Source organism: Lepus europaeus, chromosome 21 (genome assembly GCF_033115175.1).
Source record: "Lepus europaeus isolate LE1 chromosome 21, mLepTim1.pri, whole genome shotgun sequence".
Classification (NCBI taxonomy): domain Eukaryota; kingdom Metazoa; phylum Chordata; class Mammalia; order Lagomorpha; family Leporidae; genus Lepus; species Lepus europaeus.
Genome location: NC_084847.1, coordinates 15,947,191 through 15,965,720, shown reverse-complemented (window position 1 = coordinate 15,965,720; position 18,530 = coordinate 15,947,191). Strand labels below are relative to the sequence as shown.

The 18,530-nt window shown below is 50.1% G+C and overlaps 1 protein-coding gene and 1 long non-coding RNA gene across 5 annotated transcripts in view; one reads left to right on the top strand and one right to left on the bottom strand.

Moving 5' to 3' along the window:
* Window positions 1-7,392, top strand: part of POLR3E (RNA polymerase III subunit E) — a 36,724-nt gene extending 29,332 nt beyond the window's left edge. For all 3 annotated transcript variants that reach the window (XM_062179590.1, XM_062179591.1, XM_062179592.1), the window contains 8 exons: window positions 255-336; window positions 623-682; window positions 1,034-1,191; window positions 1,540-1,601; window positions 1,957-2,477; window positions 4,298-4,375; window positions 5,380-5,505; window positions 6,582-7,392. In XM_062179590.1, the coding sequence (XP_062035574.1) occupies window positions 255-336; window positions 623-682; window positions 1,034-1,191; window positions 1,540-1,601; window positions 1,957-2,477; window positions 4,298-4,375; window positions 5,380-5,505; window positions 6,582-6,638 (1,144 nt within the window). In that variant the 3' untranslated portion in view covers window positions 6,639-7,392. The remainder of the gene's footprint in view (window positions 1-254; window positions 337-622; window positions 683-1,033; window positions 1,192-1,539; window positions 1,602-1,956; window positions 2,478-4,297; window positions 4,376-5,379; window positions 5,506-6,581) is intronic.
* On the bottom strand, window positions 4,497-18,425 carry LOC133750184 (uncharacterized). 2 transcript variants are annotated; one of them, XR_009864677.1, is made up of 3 exons: window positions 18,163-18,425; window positions 5,700-5,783; window positions 4,497-4,812 (listed from the first exon to the last, which is right to left on the bottom strand). It is a non-coding gene; the product is annotated as an uncharacterized LOC133750184 (long non-coding RNA). The 2 variants fall into 2 exon arrangements; XR_009864678.1 differs by lacking the exon at window positions 4,497-4,812 and adding an exon at window positions 4,976-5,255.
* Between the last annotated feature and the right edge of the window lie 105 nt (window positions 18,426-18,530).

The following is an 18,530-nucleotide window of genomic DNA, read 5'->3' as shown; positions in this document are numbered from 1 at the left end:
AGAGGTAGGTGGGAAAGGGGAAGGACGAAGAAGTCTTGGGGGAAGTAGGTGCTTTTCCATGTGTGTTCATGGATCTTACGAGGTATGCTGTGGGCCCAAGCCTGCACCTGCCCCGCTTGGGTTAGGAAGAGGCATGGACTGGGCTGGGGCTTAGACAGTGAGTGCAAGGCATGGACTTCAGCTCTGGTGGAGAGATGGTGGAATGGATGAGGATAGGGACTGACCTGCCACCTCACCCTTGTTTGTGTTGACAGTGACATCCTGTACCCCAAGGACTCGTCCAGCCCTCACAGTGGTGTGCCTGCGGAGGTGCTCTGCAGGGGACGAGACTTTGTTGTAAGTACCGGGAGCTCTCTGGCTTCCCTCTGGAGTGAGGGAGGACGATGAGGGCAGCCCAGGTCTTCCGAGGACCTTGGCCTCTGCGGTGGGTGGGGCGCTCTGGCCGAGAGATGGGGCTGGCAGGTGCAGGAGCCCGTGCTGTTGGGCTGACTGTCCAAGGCCACGTGGTGAGGAAGGGTGAGGCCAGGAGCCACACCCAGGTCCTCAGGACATGTGGGCTTGGGGGCACAGACTTAGGAGCAGTCCAGCTCTGCCCCCTGAACATGCGACTTTTTCTCCTCAGATGTGGAAGTTCACACAGAGCCGGTGGGTGGTGAGGAAAGAGGTGGCAGCGGTGACCAAAGTAAGTGGAGCCCCCTGTTGTCAGCTGTTGCCTCGGCAGCCCAGGACCCCAGCGAAGTTTATTCAGCTGACGGTTTTGGAGGTTCAAGTCCAGAATGAGGCAGCTGCATTGGTTTGGGCTCTGCTAGGTGGCTGTGGAGCCTGCGGCACGGGCAGAGGGGCTGGGCCTGGTGCAGGCTTTCGTGACAGCCGTCTCTCCAGAGCTGCTGAGACCTGCAGACCTCAGGCTTTCGCTCCTGCCCTCCAGCACCCATGCGTTTGGGAGCCAAGTCCTGTTTAAACCCTGGTCCCCTGGTCACGACCTGGGCAGCAGCATGGTGGAGGCTGGGCCTCACCCCTCCCCTCCCTGCAGCTGTGCGCTGAGGACGTGAAGGACTTCCTGGAGCACATGGCGGTGGTGAGGATCAACAAAGGCTGGGAGTTCCTCCTGCCCTACGACGGGGAGTTCATCAGGAAGCACCCGGACGTGGTCCAGCGGCAGCACATGCTGTGGACCAGCATCCAGGCCAAGTGAGCTTGCTAGGTGGGCCCCCAGCTGGCCTCTGAGGAGCTGGGCAGGGAGTTCCTTTCATGTAGTACACGGGGTTGACCCAAGGCCTTCCAACACAGCATCGACACAGCCATCCTCATGACACACACACCACCCTCAGCGGGAACTGACATGTTCTGGGGGACGGGGAGGAGGGCTGGGAATCCTTCTGGCCTTGGGCCTGTGTAGGGCCAGGCAGGACTGGCCAAGCCCCAGTTACATAGTATCTTCAGGGGCCAGAAGGTTCCAGGCTTGAAGAGGGGTTTCCTTTGGGAGACAGATGGCAGGGGGCGTGGTTTAAAGTTACAAGGGTTTACTCCTCTCTTCAGGTTAGAGAAAGTCTATAATCTTGTGAAGGAAATGATGCCAAAGAAGCTGGATGGACAATCAGGTGTGTGAGGGCTTTGGGCTGGCATTCTGACACCAGGAGGGCTACTTTTCCTGAGCTGTGTGGCTCTCCCTGTCCACCTCTCTTCCTGGACTCTCCCTCCCCCTGCTCCCCCACCCCCAACCTCAGCTGAATACTTGCACAGAAGCCAAGCCTCAGGGCCCGAGGCCTTGTGCTGTGTGGGTTCCAGACCTGCGTGCCCTTCTGGATCCGCAGAGGGTGGGACTAGAGCCACTGGCGGGCTGAGCTGCTGACCCTGCTCCCTGCCTCAGCCCAGCTGTCCCATTAGGCCTTTGTCTTCAGGTCCTTGTCTGCTCTGGTCCTGTGCCCTCGTGAGCAATGCTGCCTCTCTCCACAGGGCCTACTGGGCTTGTCTCTGGGGACCAGCGGGTCCAAGTAGCCAAAACCAAGGCCCAGCAGAACCACGCCTTCCTGGAACGGGAGCTGCAGCGGCGGAAGGAACAGATCCGGGCCTCTGCAGTCCTGCCCGGTGTGCGGATCAAGGAGGAGCCCATGAGTGAGGAGGAAGAAGACGAGCAAGAAGGGGAGGAAGAGGAGGAGCCCATGGACACTTCACCCAGTGGCGGCCTCAACAACAGGCTGGCCAACGGGCTGCCTGCGGGGCGGGCAGTGGGTGGGGACAGCTTCAATGGGCACCCGCCCCCAGGCTGTGCCAACACCCCCGTGGCCCGGGAACTGAGGGCCTTCGTGGAGGCCACCTTTCAGAGACAATTTGTGCTCACGCTGAGCGAACTCAAGCGCCTCTTCAACCTGCACTTGGCCAGCCTGCCCCCAGGTCACACGCTCTTCAGCGGCATCTCGGACCGCATGCTACAGGATACGGTGCTGGCCGCCGGCTGCAAGCAGATACTGGTGCCTGTAAGTAGAGCCTGGGGGATGGTGGGCACAACAGGACCCCCTTGGCCCCTCAGGGCACCTGGGCAGCCAGGGTCTCCCCTGACAGGAAGGTTCAAGGGGAGAAGTCTGCATGTTTTAGCAGTGGCCCCAGTGGGCCCTATCTGCCCTGGGAACCAGGTGTGGGGAGGGGCGGGCCTTCTTGGTGAACTGCCCTTGGGCAGGTCAGCCTCAGGCGCTGAGCTCATGTGATGCGGTTGATGTTGGTTTTTGGCCTGTAGGATGTTGGTAAGGTGTCTGGAGGCCCTAACTTGCTGCCGGGCAGAGAGCAGTACGTCATACACACGGGTTCCCCTTCCAGGTTTCCACCCCTGCCACGCCAGCACCCCACATTTCTGCCAGCTTTGCCGTGGTTGGCAGTGATTCACTTCTTTGCAACCTGCAGACCAAGAAACAAGTTCCAGGAAGTGAAATGGAATTTTTGCAGGTCCCATAGCCAGCAAACGATAGGGCTGAGATTTGAACCTCAGTGCAGTGGCTCTAGGTTTTGAGTCCTTTCCGCTTCAGCCAAGCTGAGCTGAGAGCTTCTGCAGTGCCCAGACAGGTATGGAGGGAGCCCCTGTACCCAGGCTTCTTTTCTGTCATTGGGAGGACCCTGTGGTGGAGGGGCGGAGCACGAGCTGGAGACCACTTCCCTTCTTTGAGATGAGAGTGCCAGTCTGGTTTCAGAGGGGGTCTTTGTGATTGGTCTTTCCCCCCAGGCTCTGCCCAGACCTGACAATAGGGTGAGGGGTGCTGTGCCAAGTGTCAGAAGTACCTGCAGCCTAGGGTGACATTCTGTGAGTGGCAGACACTAGCACAAAAGGCCCTGTGGATCCCAGGTCGTGGTCTCGGGATCTGGCCCTGCTGGGAGGGAACTGCTTTGGGGTGAGGTGCTAGGGTTTAGAGTCCCTGGCTATCCAGCAGTGGGTCCAGTTCTCTGCGAGCCATGCCAGAAAGGTGCCTGCCTGAGGGTAGCGAGCTTGTCTGGCGATGCAGCCTGCTCTGTCCCCAGGACCTGCCCCGGCCATCCTGCTTCTCTGTTGGGCTAGTGTCTCCCCATGATCCTGACGTGTGGACCATGTCGTAGGCGTCTCCAAGATGGAAGAGTCCTCAAATCTGTCCTCTCTTCTATTCTTCACACAAGGGAGAACAAGTAGACTTAGACTTGAGTTTATTAACTCCTATTGTGTGACCGTGGACAGGAAGAGACTCAGCCTACTGCTCATGGGGAGAGGGCTAGGAGCGCTCGGTGCCTCTCTGGTTTCAAGTGAGACTGCCTGTGTACAGCCCCTTGCTAGGTTTTGTGTGCTGATGACCGTTACTGAGGTTGTAGTGCCGAGCCTGGAACCTGCCGCATGAGGCTCCCTTTCTATCTCCCTTCTCCAGGGCCTAGAGCCCTGGGCCACCATTTCCCTGGTCCTCATTCAGACCCTGATGAACCCTGTGGTATGGATTGCATGGGTAATCCTCAGGGTGCCCCTGAGGAGTTATCAGGAAGGAAGAGGTGCATCTCAGGGTAGAAGGGCCCCAGATGTCAGGGCAGAGAGTTGAGCTAATGCCATGCTGACGGGAGGAACAAGAACCTGGCTTCCTTCCTGCTTTGCACATCCATGGGGCTTCGTGCCAGCTGTGGCGCTGGGCAAGTCCCTAAGCTTGTGGGCCCTGCTGAAGTGTGGTGGCCTCTTCCCACAGTGAGGTAAGGAAGTGGACCCACGGCCAGCGAACGTGGGTCCAGGTGGGCAGTGTGGCTGTGCAGCCACAGGGTGTGGGCAGGCAAGCACCTCACACCCAGGCCGCGCCAGTTCCCTCCACAGACTGCTGCGTCCCCCGATGAGCAGAAGGTGTTTGCGCTCTGGGAGTCTGGAGACATGAGTGACCAGGTAAGGAGCCTTCCTGCCGTCTTCCCCAGGAGCAGGGGAGTTTCCTGGAAGGGGAGAATGCAGTCATATACAGGAGGGTTTCACAGAGTTCATGCACTTTGAATTCTTTAAATCCATTTTGCCATGAGCCTGTGAAGCTTCCTTCTATGGTTTCAGGTTTTCCACCTACTCCTGATTTTGACTATTCCACACTGCTTGTCTGTGTGCCATTGGAAGAGGCTGGCTGTGCCCTTCATTTGGGCCTAAGCCAGTGTGGGTGCTGTCCTAGGGATGCAGGTTCCCATAAAGCTGCCCAGTGACTGCCACCGACTGGCCTCTCCCACCTCCAGCATCGCTCCTCAGTGGTCTCTGGCCGGGGGGATCGAAGGATTCCTTATCCAGTCTTGGGTCCTGCACCTTCAGGTTGGAGAAGTGGTCATTTTGCCTCTGGTCTCACCCTGGCAGGGAGGATCACAGGTGCCCAGTGAGTAGGATGTGAATTAAACCAGCAGTGCTCCATAGTGCAGACTCATGCACCCCGAGGGCCAGAGTTTGCCTTAAACCATGAACCTGTCTAGAACTTAAAGATTACTAAAGCGCCAGATGGTCTTTGCCTTTTTTTTTTTTTTTCCCAATATTTATTTGTGAGAGAGGTCTTCCTTCTGGTGGTTCACTCCCCAGATGGCCAGGCCAAAGCCAGGAGCTTCTTCCAGGTCTCCCACATGGGTGCAGGGGCCCAATCACTTGGGCTATCTTCCACTGCTTTCCCAGGCCATCAGCAGGGAACTGGATTGGAAGTGGAGCAGCACAGACTTGGACTGATACCCATATAGGATGCTGGCACTGCAGGCAGTGGCTTAACCTGCTACAGCGGCCCCTCTGTAGTCATCTTACTGGGGTCCTGGAGGAAGCACACATTGGCCAGACTTTGATTAGAGACTTTAGTAAGGGGTTAGATCTGTGGTTCTGGGAATATTTTTCTTCTAGACCATTGTTCCCATAATAACATGTTTTTAATGCTGAAGCATCGACAGGTTTTGCTTGAAATCTTTTCTAAAAATTACCGGGTACGCCGGAACATGATCCAGTCTCGGTTGACCCAGGAGTGTGGAGAAGATCTCAGTAAACAGGAGGTGGATAAAGTGCTAAAGGTATGACTGTTTGATGCATAACCATATCCAGAGGCCCTTGGGGCTTCTGCTCACCACTGCCTCCAAAACGAGGCTCCCCATGGCTGACTGCTCTGTCTTGGACAGAGGAACGGACTGTGGCACCTTTCCTCCTTAAGTCAGCCTTCCCTGAGTCCCTGCTGCAACCGGAAGTAGTCAGTGCGTGCAGGACTCACCTCTTCCAGCCTCTGCAGGAGCAGGGTCCAGATTCAAATTCTGGTTCACTGGCTTTGACTCGAGCTGTTGCCGAAGTCACATACCTACATTAAACAACTTTGAATAGAATTAATTTTGTTTTACTTCAGTTGGCTTAAAATACCATTATCCAACAGACACAGTATTTCATGTGCTGCCTATACTGCCTTTCTGAACTGACTGAGACATACAGCTAGCCGATGAAAGTGCTTATGCCTGACTTGTTACTTAGTAAACTCACTTGTACTATATCTTGGTTCTGGTCAGCTTAGCAGCACGGGGGAGTTTCAAAAAGCTGGTGGGAAAATGGAATGAAAAGATAATTTTGATGCAAAAATCACTTGAAGCCCACACATAGTTTTCATAATGTACATTTCCCATGAACTTTTGGAAGACCCTCTCATATTTGTATTCTGTTTATACAGCACATTCACTTTTATAGACCCTGCTAAAATAGTCCTAAGGAAAGGTTACCCCAACAATGTGGCTTTTTTTAAGATTAAGAGAGACAGAAGGTAAGGTCTTTGATCTGCTGGTTCACTCCCCAAATGGTCACAATGGCTGGGGCTGGGCTGGACCAGGCAGAAGCCTGGAACTCCATCTAGGTGACAGGGAACCATATGAGTCATCTGCTGCCTTCCTGGGCACGTCAGCGGAGAGCTGGATTGAAGTGGAGTAGCAGTAGGAGTTGAACTGGCACTGATACGGGATGCTGACATCACCGCTGTGCCACAGACACAGGCCCTGGTTAGGCAGCTCTTCATTTCCCATCTCTGTTCTGTCATAAATCACGTTTTGATGTTCTGGACAGAGTGTAGCAGCTGGCAAAATCTGCTCTTAAGCTGCTCTTTGTCTGATCCTAGGACTGCTGTGTGAGCCATGGTGGCATGTGGTACCTTAAAGGGACGGTACAGTCTTGACGATAGTAGCAAACCACAAGCCCCATGAATCCAAGCCCAAGGAAGGACAGCGGAGCCCGAGGTGGAGTCTCGACTTGCTTCAGGGGCCATGGAGCAAGAGGAACTACCAGTCTCCCGTACGGCCTGGGCCGCCACAGCCCAGTGGACAGAGGGGCTCACACTCAGCCCGCGAAAGGTCAGCTTCAGTGAGATCGACCACTCTCTGCAGAGACCAGCTGGACCTTCTTTGCAGTAAAATTTGAAATTCCTGATGTATTTTGCTTATTATTTGGTTTCATTCTCATAATAAAGAGAGTGTATACTGACATGGGCAAGAGGATAAAAATCATGGTTTAATATTTTCCTTTTTAAACTTAATACCAACAAGGTCTAAGTTATGTTTACAAGATGAAGAAAACCTCAAGGTTTTTAATATTTAAAAAGCCTAGAAGCCAGTATTTAGTCTTAGATCATCTATCTGCTAAGACTTCTGCCAAGTTCATTAAACAAACCAAACTGAATTGTTTCACTGTTGGGTTTCTGTGGCCACTTTACCTTTTACAGCAATCTACTTTATGTAGCAGTCTCAACTGTTTACATGAACCATAGCAAAAAATTAGAATCAGACTCATTTTTGCGTAACAATGCAGACAAAACCAGGTAAGTATGGAAGTGTATAAATGAGGCTGTCACACTTTGATGTAAAAAAATCTATATTTTGTGTATTTCTAAAATAAATGCTGACAGTAAACTGGCATCATGGTCCTGCTCTCTTCAGATGGGAATGACAGGGCGGTGACGCTGTGCACTCAAAGCAGGAAGCAAGCACACCAGAGGAGGCCCAGTAGACAGGCGCAGTCACCACAGTAAAATAAGTGAAAATCATGTTTTTAATACTTTTAGAAATGTTAACATTTTCTATTTCTTTGACCTGAGTCTTCAAAATGTGGCATTTTACAGGCCAAGCATTTCTAATTTGGACTTGCCATGTGTGTGGCTGGCAGTCCCCTTGGACAGCACAGCTCTAGAGGATGATGGAGAAAGAGTAGGCTGGATGGAGTGAAATGTAAATTTTGTTAAATAATTAAAAGGTTTTTGCCACACTGTTTTATACGGTAGTCACTGTTATAAGAAGGTTTTAAGAGATGGTTTACCCATACATCTGTAGGGGATTGATTAGGGAAGAACTTTGCAGATACATATTTGATTATACATTATGCTTTTGGCTCTGTTAACATATATTTAGCCTGAAGAAAGTCAGCTGTTACATACTGACTTTCCTTCTTCCTCGTGAAAGGGGAAACCCCTGATGTGGCATGACCGACCCAGAATCTTAGTGCTGCATGTGGCAGAACTCGCCTGGCTTGATGCTCAGTGGGGAGGTCACAGCCTGAAGCACTGCAATGATAATCAGCAAGTTTGACTTCAAACAGCTAAAAAATACAGTTAAAGGATTATATTAAGAAATTACTGTTGAAGAACCAAAACTGTGAAGGAACTCAGTATGACAAAAAAGTGGTGGCTAAGACTTTTCAACACCTGTATTCCTGCAGAAATAGCCGTTTTCATCCGCGCATGGAAATACCTTTGCCACAGTGCTTATGGCAGCTGGGTGTAGCACAGAAGATGCGCCGAGGAGAGTGGGAAGGATGTACCCCTCACCCCTTTTCCTGCCCCAGACCTTACTGCCTGTGTGTCAGGAAGGAGGGGGAAATGCCAGACTTTGCCTTAGACACATAGCTGGGCCCACCACCATAGCCCAATTCCAGGCTGCTACCATGGACTGACTCTCCAGATCTGCCTGGTACCCCATGCTCCAGACCTGCCCAGGACTCCAAGCTACCCCCAGCTTAGCCCAAGTCAGTGTAAAACAACCAGGCTCCAAGATGGCCCTCATGGGCCCAGTCTTCAGGCCAAAGCACATGGCCTCAGGCTATGTGCCTGCCTTAGCACTAGACTCACCGCAGTCTCCCATGGACCTAGGACTCCACACCCAAACATCTGGTCCACTCCAGTGGGTCCAGGACCAGCCAGTCCCAGGCATCTGTCTGCTGTCCCAGCCTACCCAGAATCTCTTGAGCACAAAGAACAAAGTTGAAGATATCATGTTACCTAACTCCAAATCTACCACAAAGCTATAGTCATCAAAACAGCATGGTGCTGGCATAAAAACAAAACACATAGACCAATGGAACAGAATAGAATGCCCAGAAATTAATGCATTTACAATTGATTTTTGACAAAGGTGCCAAGACTACACAATAAGTGGTTCTGGGAAAACTAGGTTTCTACATGCTAAAAAATTAAAATTGGACCCTTATACCATATGTAAAAATCAAAATAAAGACTATGCAACAGGAAAAGCTGCCTGGCTTTGGTTGAGAAGTGCTTTGTTTGTTTTTGGTATATGAAACCCAAAAGCACAGCAGCAAGAGCAAGAATGACAAATGGGATTACGCTAAGCTTCTTCACAGCAAAGGAAGCAGTGAGCAGAGTGAGGAGACAATTATGGAATGAGGAAATCTGCAAACCACACATTGGATCAAGGGTTAATACCCCAGATACACAAGGAACTCAACTGTAAGAGAGCAAAGTGACTAAAAGTGAGCAAAACACCTGACTAGACATTGCCCCAAGAATAGTGTACAAATGGCCAAGTAGATGGAGTTGTTCAATGTCACTGAACATCAGGGGAAATGACAAAGCCACCGTGAGACACATGTCACACCGTTAGAATGATCATTACCAAAACGGTCAGAGAAATGCTGGTAAGGATGTGGAGAAAAGGGCACTGTGCACAGGGATGGTACAATTAGGAATTAGTACAGCCATTATGAAAACAATATGCAGCTTCCTCAAGAAATAAAAAAGAGAACCACCATCCAGCAGTCCCGCCACTGGGTATGTATCCAAAGAGAACAAAATGAGTACCTTCAAATATACCTCTATTCCCATATTCATTTTAGCATTCACAGTAGTAAGTATAAGGAAATCAACCTATATATGTCCATCGGCGGATGAAAGAAGGAAATCCAGTCGTTTGTTACAATGTGGATCAACATGGAGGACATTAAGTGAAAAAAGCCAGGCACAAAAAGAAAAATACAGCATGAGCTCACATGTGGAATTATAAAATGTTGTACTCACAGAAGTAGAGAATAGTGGTTGCCAGGGTGGGGTGGGGGTTTTGGAGAGAGAGAGGTCAAGCAAGCAAACATAATTTCAGTTAGGTTGGAGAAATAAAGTCACAAGTTCTGTTCTACAGCATGGTCACTATATTCTTGAAAGCTGCTAAAAGATTTTAAGTGTTCTCATCACTATTCGGATGCAAAAAGATAAATACAGGATGTAATGCGTGTGTTAGCTCAATTGGTTCCACAGCCTGTAAGCATTTAACATTGTATTCTATGCAATGTGTGTAATTTTTGTCTATTATAAATTTTAGAAAATAAGGTAAAAATTAAGATGGATCCAAAATAAAACAGAACTATTAAAGGAAAACAGGACAAGACAGAGTAGACACAATGGAAACAGTATAAAAGAATTGAATGGTTAAGGAAACTATGAATTATTAGAACAGGCTGAAAAGAAAATTGTAACAAGTTATTAGTGAAGAAAAGGCCCAAATAGCATGGTTTAATTTCATAAAACCTTTAATAATTAAAGACAAAAACATTAGGGTTAAACTAATCCATTTTAAAATATTCTAACTAGAGTTCTCATCTTTTAAAATGACAATTAGAGGGCCGGCGCCGTGGCTTAACAGGCTAATCCTCCGCTTTGCGGCGCCGGCACACCGGGTTCTAGTCCCGGTCGGGGCACCGATCCTGTCCCGGTTGCCCCTCTTCCAGGCCAGCTCTCTGCTGTGGCCAGGGAGTGCAGTGGGGGATGGCCCAGGTGCTTGGGCCCTGCACCCCATGGGAGACCAGGAGAAGCACCTGGCTCCTGCCATTGGAGCAGCGCGGTGCGCCGGCCGCAGCGCACCTACCGCGGCGGCCATTGGAGAGTGAACCAATGGCAAAAAGGAAGACCTTTCTCTCTGTCTCCCTCTACTGTCCACTCTGCCTGTCAAAAAAAAAATGACAATTAGAATCTTATACCAGCAACAATCACAGAGTGTACATTAACTTAAAAATAGTTAACACTTGTTGAGCAGGTACAATGATGTGGTAATACAACCCCTCTATGAGGTTTTTGTCATTCCCTCTATAGTTGGAGAAAGGTAAGCAGAGATTAAGCAAACTACTCAGGTCAGGTAGCTGGGAAGTGGCAGACACAGGGCTTGAACCTGGATACTGCAGTTCCTGTGCCCATGATACAGATCTGCCCACTGCCAATACATTGTTAAGTGGAACTAGTTTTGTGTGTGTGTGTTTTTACAGGCAGAGTGGACAGAGAGAGACAGAGAAAGGTCTTCCTTTGCCGTTGGTTCACCCTCCAATGGCCACCGTGGCCCGCGCACTGCGGCCAGCGCACCGCGCCAATTCGAAGGCAGGAGCCAGGTGCTTCTCCTGGTCTCCCATGGGGTGCAGGGCCCAAGCACTTGGGCCATCCTCCACTGCACTCCCAGGCCACAGCAGAGAGCTGGCCTGGAAGAGGGGCAACCGGGACAGAATCCTTTCTATATTCTTAACAGTATTTTAGGTCTTATGATTCCCTATTAGTACTGAAAATTCCTTTAAAAAAAAAAAGATTTTATTTATTTTATTTGAGAGGTAGAGTTATGGACAGTGAGAGGGAGAGACAGAGAGAGGTCTTCCTTCTATTGTTTCACTCCCCAATTCGCTGCAATTGGTGTTGGGCCAGCCCAGAGCTCCTTCTGGGTCTTCCATTTGGGTAGCAGGGGTCCAAACACTTCAGCCATCCTCTGCTGCCTCTCAAGATGCATTAGCAGGACGCAGGACCAGAGGAGTAACCAGGGCTTGAATTGGCACTGATATGGGATGGGGATCTTCCAAGCAATGACTTAACCTGCTACTCCATGATGTGTGCTCCCTCCTGATCAATGAGCAGCTTATAGAAGTTACAGTTCCCAACAGTGATTGCTCACAGCTTTCCTCAGCTTTCTTGGAAAGGCAAGAGAGCCCAAGGAAGTCTTTGTTTTCAAGCATTGAGACAGGTTCTGACCCCTGAGTGCTCATATGGCAAAGCTGTGGGCAGGTGATGTTTAGAATTAAGCTTCACTCCTCACCAACCCCCAAGATCCCAACTGAATTTTGATTGGAGTGACTTTAAATGTATAATTTAGGGAAAAGTCGTCATTTTCACAATATAGAGGCTTCTATCTGGGGACCTGGAGATCAAGTCTTTTATACCTTTACCAAAGTTTTATAGTTATGTGTAGGAGGGGATCTTCAGATAATTTTTTCAGAATTTCTAGATATGGTATTTTTTGGTTTTGCAGGTGAAGTCTTCAGCTCATAAGAAAGCAAACATGCTTAACAGAGTCTTTTTTTTCTAACAGGCACTTTGTTTGTACCTTAAATCTAAAACAAACAAAAAATACACACAAAAACACTACTTATTTATTTCAAAGGTAGAGTAACAGAGAGAGGGAGGTCTTCCATCCATTGCTTTGCTCCCTAAATGGCACCCCCTGGTGGCACTGGTCCAGGATGAAGCTGGGAGCCAGGAACTCCATCCAGGTCTCCCAGTGGTTGGCAGGGAACCAAGCATTAGGGCCGCCTTCTGGTGCTTTCCCAGGTGCATTAGTAGAGAGCTGTATCAGAATCAGAGCAGCCAGAACTCCAGTGGGCACTCAGATATGGGATGCTGGTGTCATAAGGGGTGGCTTCACCTGCTATGCCACATTGCTGGCCCTTGTGCGTTAGTATTTATACAACAAACTCTGGGCTTAGACTGCTTAACGTTGCAATTTTAACTATTTGCAAATGACCCCCTCTGAGGTGGTTCTATTTACAGAACACTTTTTAAAAAAATATTTTTATTTATTTATTTGAAAGAGTTTCACAGAGAGAAAAGGAGAGGCAGAGAGAGAATCTTTCATCCTCTGGTTCACTCCCCAATTGGCCGCATCTGCCTGAGCTGCAGCAATCGAAGCCAGGAGCCTCCTCCAGGTCTCCCACGCTGGTACAGGGGCCCAAGGACTTGGGCCATCTCCCAGGCTATAGCAGAGAGCTGGATCAGAAGTGGAGCAGCCAGGACTCAAACTGGCACCCATATGGGATGCCAGCACTGCAAGCTTTACCCACTATGTCACACAGTGCCAGCCCCTACAGAACACTTCTGACATCAAATGTGTGAAGATGTTCTTGGGACCAGAAACCAGCTCCTCAACCCTCCAGACAGCAGCTGAGTGACCTACAATTTAATCCAATTCTGTCGCCAGCTACCTGGAGTTGTTGAGCCCCTAAAACCTGGGTCGACTCAATGTGCAGCGTTGTCAATCACTGACACCTAGTGGGGGAAAGAAATTACCCTTATCAAAGGGGTAATGAGTATCAAAGCCTAAAAACCTGGGCCATCTTTTTTTTTTTTTTTTAAGATTCATTTTTATTTATTTGAAAGAGTTACAGGGAGAGACGGAGAGACAGAGAGATGCATCCCCTAGTTCACTCCCCAAATGGCCGCAACAGCCAGGGCTGTGCCAGGCTAAAGCCAGGAGCCTGGAGCTTCTTCTCCCACATGGTTGCAGGGGCCCAAGCACTTGGGCCATCTTTTTCTGTTTTCCCAGGTGCATTAGCAGGAAGCTGGAATCTAAGTGGAAGAGCCAGTTTTTGACGGGACAATATAGGGGATGCCAGTGCTGCAAGTCGATGCTTAACCCACTACACCACAGCACCAGCCCATCTTTGACTATTTAAACAATTATTTTACTTGAGAGGCAGAGATGGATCTTCCATATACTGGCTCACTCTCCAAATGCCCACAACAGCCAAGGTTGGGCCAGGCTAAAATAAAGAAACTTTGATTTAATCTGGGTTTCTTATGTGGGTGAAGGGACCAAAATACTTGAGCCATTATTTGCTGTCTCCCAGACTGAACAGTAGTAGGTAGCTGGAGCTGGGAGTGGAGTCAGGGATAGACACCAGACACTCTGATATGGGATGTGGGTGTTGCAAGCAGTCTCTTAACAGTTACACTGGACACCTGTACCAAACTCTGATGGAAGAAAGTTTAATAGAAAAATAATTTTTGCCTTTATCCTGCAGGTTGCTGACTTAGGATTCAGCAAAGGTTTAGTGAACTGGCTCTGAAGAACTTCTTCCTAACCCTCTTCTCTTCTGTTGGTTATTTTATTGTATTACTTACTAATCTTTGTAGAGAACTTTGAATTACCAAGATGAAGAATTTTCCTTCTGCCCCAAATACAGGAAAGGCTTTTTTTTTTTTTTTTTAATACTCAAATGGAGATGTCAAAAATCTTTATCATAGCCTAAAAACAAAATGTAGTTAAGATTTGGGCCGGCGCCGCGGCTCACTAGACTAATCCTCCGCCTTGCTGCGCTGGCACACCGGGTTCTAGCCCCGGTCGGGGCTCCGGATTCTGTCCCGGTTGCCCCTCTTCCAGGCCAGCTCTCTGCTGTGGCCAGGGAGTGTAGTGGAGGATGGCCCAAGTGCTTGGGCCTTGCACCCCATGGGAGACCAGGATAGGCACCTGGCTCCTGCCATCAGATCAGCGCGGTATGCCGGCCGCAGCGCGCCAGCCGAGGCGGCCATTGGAGGGTGAACCAATGGCAAAGGAAGACCTTTCTCTCTGTCTCTCTCTCACTGTCCACTCTGCCTGTCCAAAAAAAAAAAAAAAATGTAGTTAAGATTTAATATGAGTAAATAAGATTCAGATGCATTTGAGGCCGCCTGGTTCTTTTTTTTTTTTTTTTTTTTTTAAGATTTTTAAAATATATTTTATTTGAGAGGTAGAGTTACAGTGAGAGAAACAGAGAGAGGTCTTCCTTCCATTGGTTCTCTTCCCAAATGGCTGCAACAGTCAGAGCTGTGCTGATCCGAAGCCAGGAGTTTCTTCCTGGTCTCCCACATGGGTACAGGGGCCCAAAGACTTGGGCCATTTTCTACTACTTTCCGCAGCCAGGACTAGAACTGGCGCCCTCATAGGATGCGGGCACCACAGGTGGAGGATTAACCTACTGTGCCACAGTGCCGGCCCCAAGGCCTGGCTTTCCAAATGGGTAACAGGCTAGTTCTGGTTCTTGCAAGCTGGGTTCATCCTGGGCCAGTGCCACCAGTGGGGGCACTTAGGGGGCAAACCAATGGATAGAAGACCTCTCTCTCTGTTACTCTACCTTTGAAATAAATAGTTTTGTGTATTTTGTTTTAGATTTTTCTTTTTCTTTTCTTTTTTTTTTTTTTTTTAATTTTTGACAGGCAGAGTGGACAGTGAGAGAGAGAGACAGAGAGAAAGGTCTTCCTTTTCCGTTGGTTCACCCTCCAATGGCCGCCGCGGTTGGCGCACTGCGGCCAGCGCACCACGCTGATCCGATGGCAGGAGCCAGGTGCTTCTCCTGGTCTCCCATGGGGTGCAGGGCCCAAGCACTTGGGCCATCCTCCACTGCACTCCCTGGCCATAGCAGAGAGCTGGACTGGAAGAGGGGCAACCGGGACAGAATCCGGTGCCCCAACCGAGACTAGAACCCGGTGTGCCGGCGCCACAAGGCGGAGGATTAGCCTAGTGAGCCACAGCGCCGGCCTTTGTTTTAGATTTAAGGTACAACTGAAGTGGCTGTTGTGAGCAAATTGGGACTGAATCATTGGAAGGAAGATCTCTGTCTCTCCACCCCTTCTCTGTCACTCTGCCTTTCAAATAAATAAATCTTTAAAACAGAAGTTTAAGACAATATGACAGTGCAATCTAGAGCTCTGGAAGGAGCATCAGATTGGGAATCTGAGAACAGGGCCCTGTGGTTCTCAGACACCGGAGACTGAGATTCAGACACACACTTTTTACCAGGCCCTGCCTTTAAACAGCTTAATCTGCTAGAAGACAACAGCTATTAAACCTGTGCAATAAAGTTTTACTGGTGTGACTGCAGACTGATGAGATAATGTGAGAATAAAGAGGTGATAAACAGGAAGGCCACTTATCAATATGTGGGCAATCTTAAGGCCAGTATATGCTAGGAGGGTGTGGGCGGTGTCTTCCAGCTAGACAGGATAACTGTAAGCAGGGGTGGGTATTTGGCACAGTAGTTTAAGCTGTCACTTGGGATCCCTTCATCTCACATTTCAGTTTGAATCCCAGCTCTGCTCCCAATTTCAGCTTCCTGCTCATGCAAACCCTGGGAGGCAACGAGGGATGGCTCAATGCTTGGGTCCTTACCTCCAACGTGGGAGACCTGGCTTGAGTTCCAGGATCCTGGCTTTGGCCTGGCCCAGCCTTGGTTGTGGTGAGCATTTGGTGACTGAACTAGTGGGTGGAAGATCTCTCTCATTTCTTTAAAATAAAAATAAGTAAATAAAACTAGTTCCACGGCCGGCGCTGTGGCTCAATAGGCTAATCCTCCGCCTTGTGGCGCCGAAACACCAGGTTCTAGTCCCAGTTGGGGCACCAGATTCTGTCCCGGTTGCCCCTCTTCCAGGCCAGCTCTCTGCTATGGCCTGGGAGTGCAGGATGGCCCAAGTGCTTGGGCCCTGCACCCCATGGGAGACCAGGATAGGCACCTGGCTCCTGCCTTGGGATCAGCGCGGTGCGCCAGCCGCAGAGCGCTGGCCGTGGCGGCCATTGGAGGGTGAAGCAAGGGCAAAGGAAGACTTTTCTCTCTGTCTCTCTCTATCACTGTCCACTCTGCCTGTCAAAAATAAAAATAAAAAAAAGAATATAGAAAACACCTTCCTTTTTGATCATAAAACAGATGTAGCCCATCAAGAACAAATGTGTGTCATTGTAAATTATGTTCACATCATAACAATAGAAGATAAACTGACTTTATTGAAAGCATTGTGTGTGTGTGTGTGTGTGTGAAAATCATTTTGGTGCAAATAGATTACACATTTTTATGTAAGTTTATTGGTGTGGAGTATTAGGCAGTTTATGGAACATTATTAATAGAAAAAATCATAAAGCTCTCCAGTGAAAATACCTGACAATACGATTATAGGCCACGTACTTATTTGAAGGGTTATTCCTTGGTTACAATGGGAGAATGCAACTTTGAAAGTATGCCTCGGCTGGCACCGCGGCTCAGTAGGCTAAACCTCTGCCTAGCGGTGCTGGCACACCGGGTTCTAGCCCCAGTCGGGGCTCCGGATTCTGTCCTGGTTGCCCCTCTTCCAGGCCAGCTCTCTGCTATGGCCTGGGAGTGCAGTGGAGGATGGCCCAAGTGCTTGGGCCCTGCACCCCATGGGAGACCAGGATAGGCACCTGGCTCCTGCCTTTAGATCAGCATGGTGCGCCTGCTGCAGCGCGCCGGCAGCGGCGGCCATTGGTGAACCAATGGCAAAGGAAGACCTTTCTCTTTGTCCCTCTAAAAGAAAGTATGCCTCAGGCATATACAACTTCAGCAATACACATGAATCTACTCTCTGAGTTTGAAAATGAGGAAACTGGAAATGTATAAATCAGTGGGATAAGGGCAGGCATTTGGCTCAGTGATTAAGTTGTCACTTGGGACATGGGTGTCCGATATCCGAGACTCTGGGTTGTAGCAGCTGCTCCACTTCTGATCCAGTTTCCTACAAATGTGCATTCTGGGAGGCAACAGGTAATGGGTCAAGTAGCTGGGACCCTGCACCCCACGTGGGAGACCGAGGCTGAGTTCCAGGATCCTAGCTTTGGTAGAGAGTTAGAGCTGGAGACCTTCCATCCACTGATTTACCCCCACCCCACCACCTCGCCAAATGCCTGCAACAGCCAAAGCTGCGTCAGACTGAGGCCAGGACTTCAGCCCAGATCTACCATATGCATGGCAGGGATCCCGGGCTCACGTTAGCAGGAAGCTGGAATTGGAAGCAGAGTCAGACTTGAACCCAGGCCCTCTGATAGGGAATGTGGTGTCCCCAGGGACACCAAAGGCCTGCCTCTAAATCTTATATTTAAACTTAACCTTGCATTTTAAAAAGATTTTTTTCTTTCTCTCCCTGTTTCTCTTTGTAATGCTACCTTTCAAATAACTAAGTAAATCTTTTAAAAAATTATTTACCTGTTACAATGCGGAGCATGAGAGAGAGAGACTCTCCCACTGACTGGTTCACTCCCCCAAAAGGCTACAGCAGCAAAGGTGGGGCCAGACCGAAGGCAGGAGCCAAGAACTCGACCCAGGTCTCCCACGTGGGTGCAGGGGCCCCAGCACTTGGGCCGTCTCCCACTGCTCTCCCAGGGGACAGCAGAGCTGGATCGGGACTCCCACCGTGGCCCACAAGGGACGCCGGCGCCGCAGGCAGGGGCTTAGCCCACGACGCGGCAGCGCGGGCCCCTACTTTTCCATTTCTGACGGTTTTCTATTTCCTTACTCCGCTGGGAGTAAGGGGAGAGCAGTCCCTCTTTTCCAAGGACTAAGCATCTGGGCAAACAGGTCCACAGGCTTCGCAACAGGAAAGACAGTGGAGGGTGGAAACCCCTCAGAGAATTTACCTCCGGGCCTGCGATAACCGAGCACGAGTCAGTTACTGTGGTCCCCGCGGGCAAACAACAGAGGGAAAACAGGAGCGCCGAAGCGAGGGGCTGCCCGGGCCCAAGGCGCAGCCCGGCCGTGAGGGGGATTCCGGGGAGGCCCGCGTCCTCGGCTCCTTCCTGCAGGGTCTCGCCCTCGCTCCGACCGCTGAGGGACGCGCAGAGGGGGTGCGAACACGGCGGGGACGGGCACCGCGGCCCGAAGCCGGGCGCGCCATCGGCAGAAGCTAAGGACACGAAGTCAGGACACGAAGCGCCTGAAGGCTGCCAGGCCGCTGACGGGAGGCAAACCCGTCGGACGCCCAGAGAGGAAACGCCGCGCAGGCGCA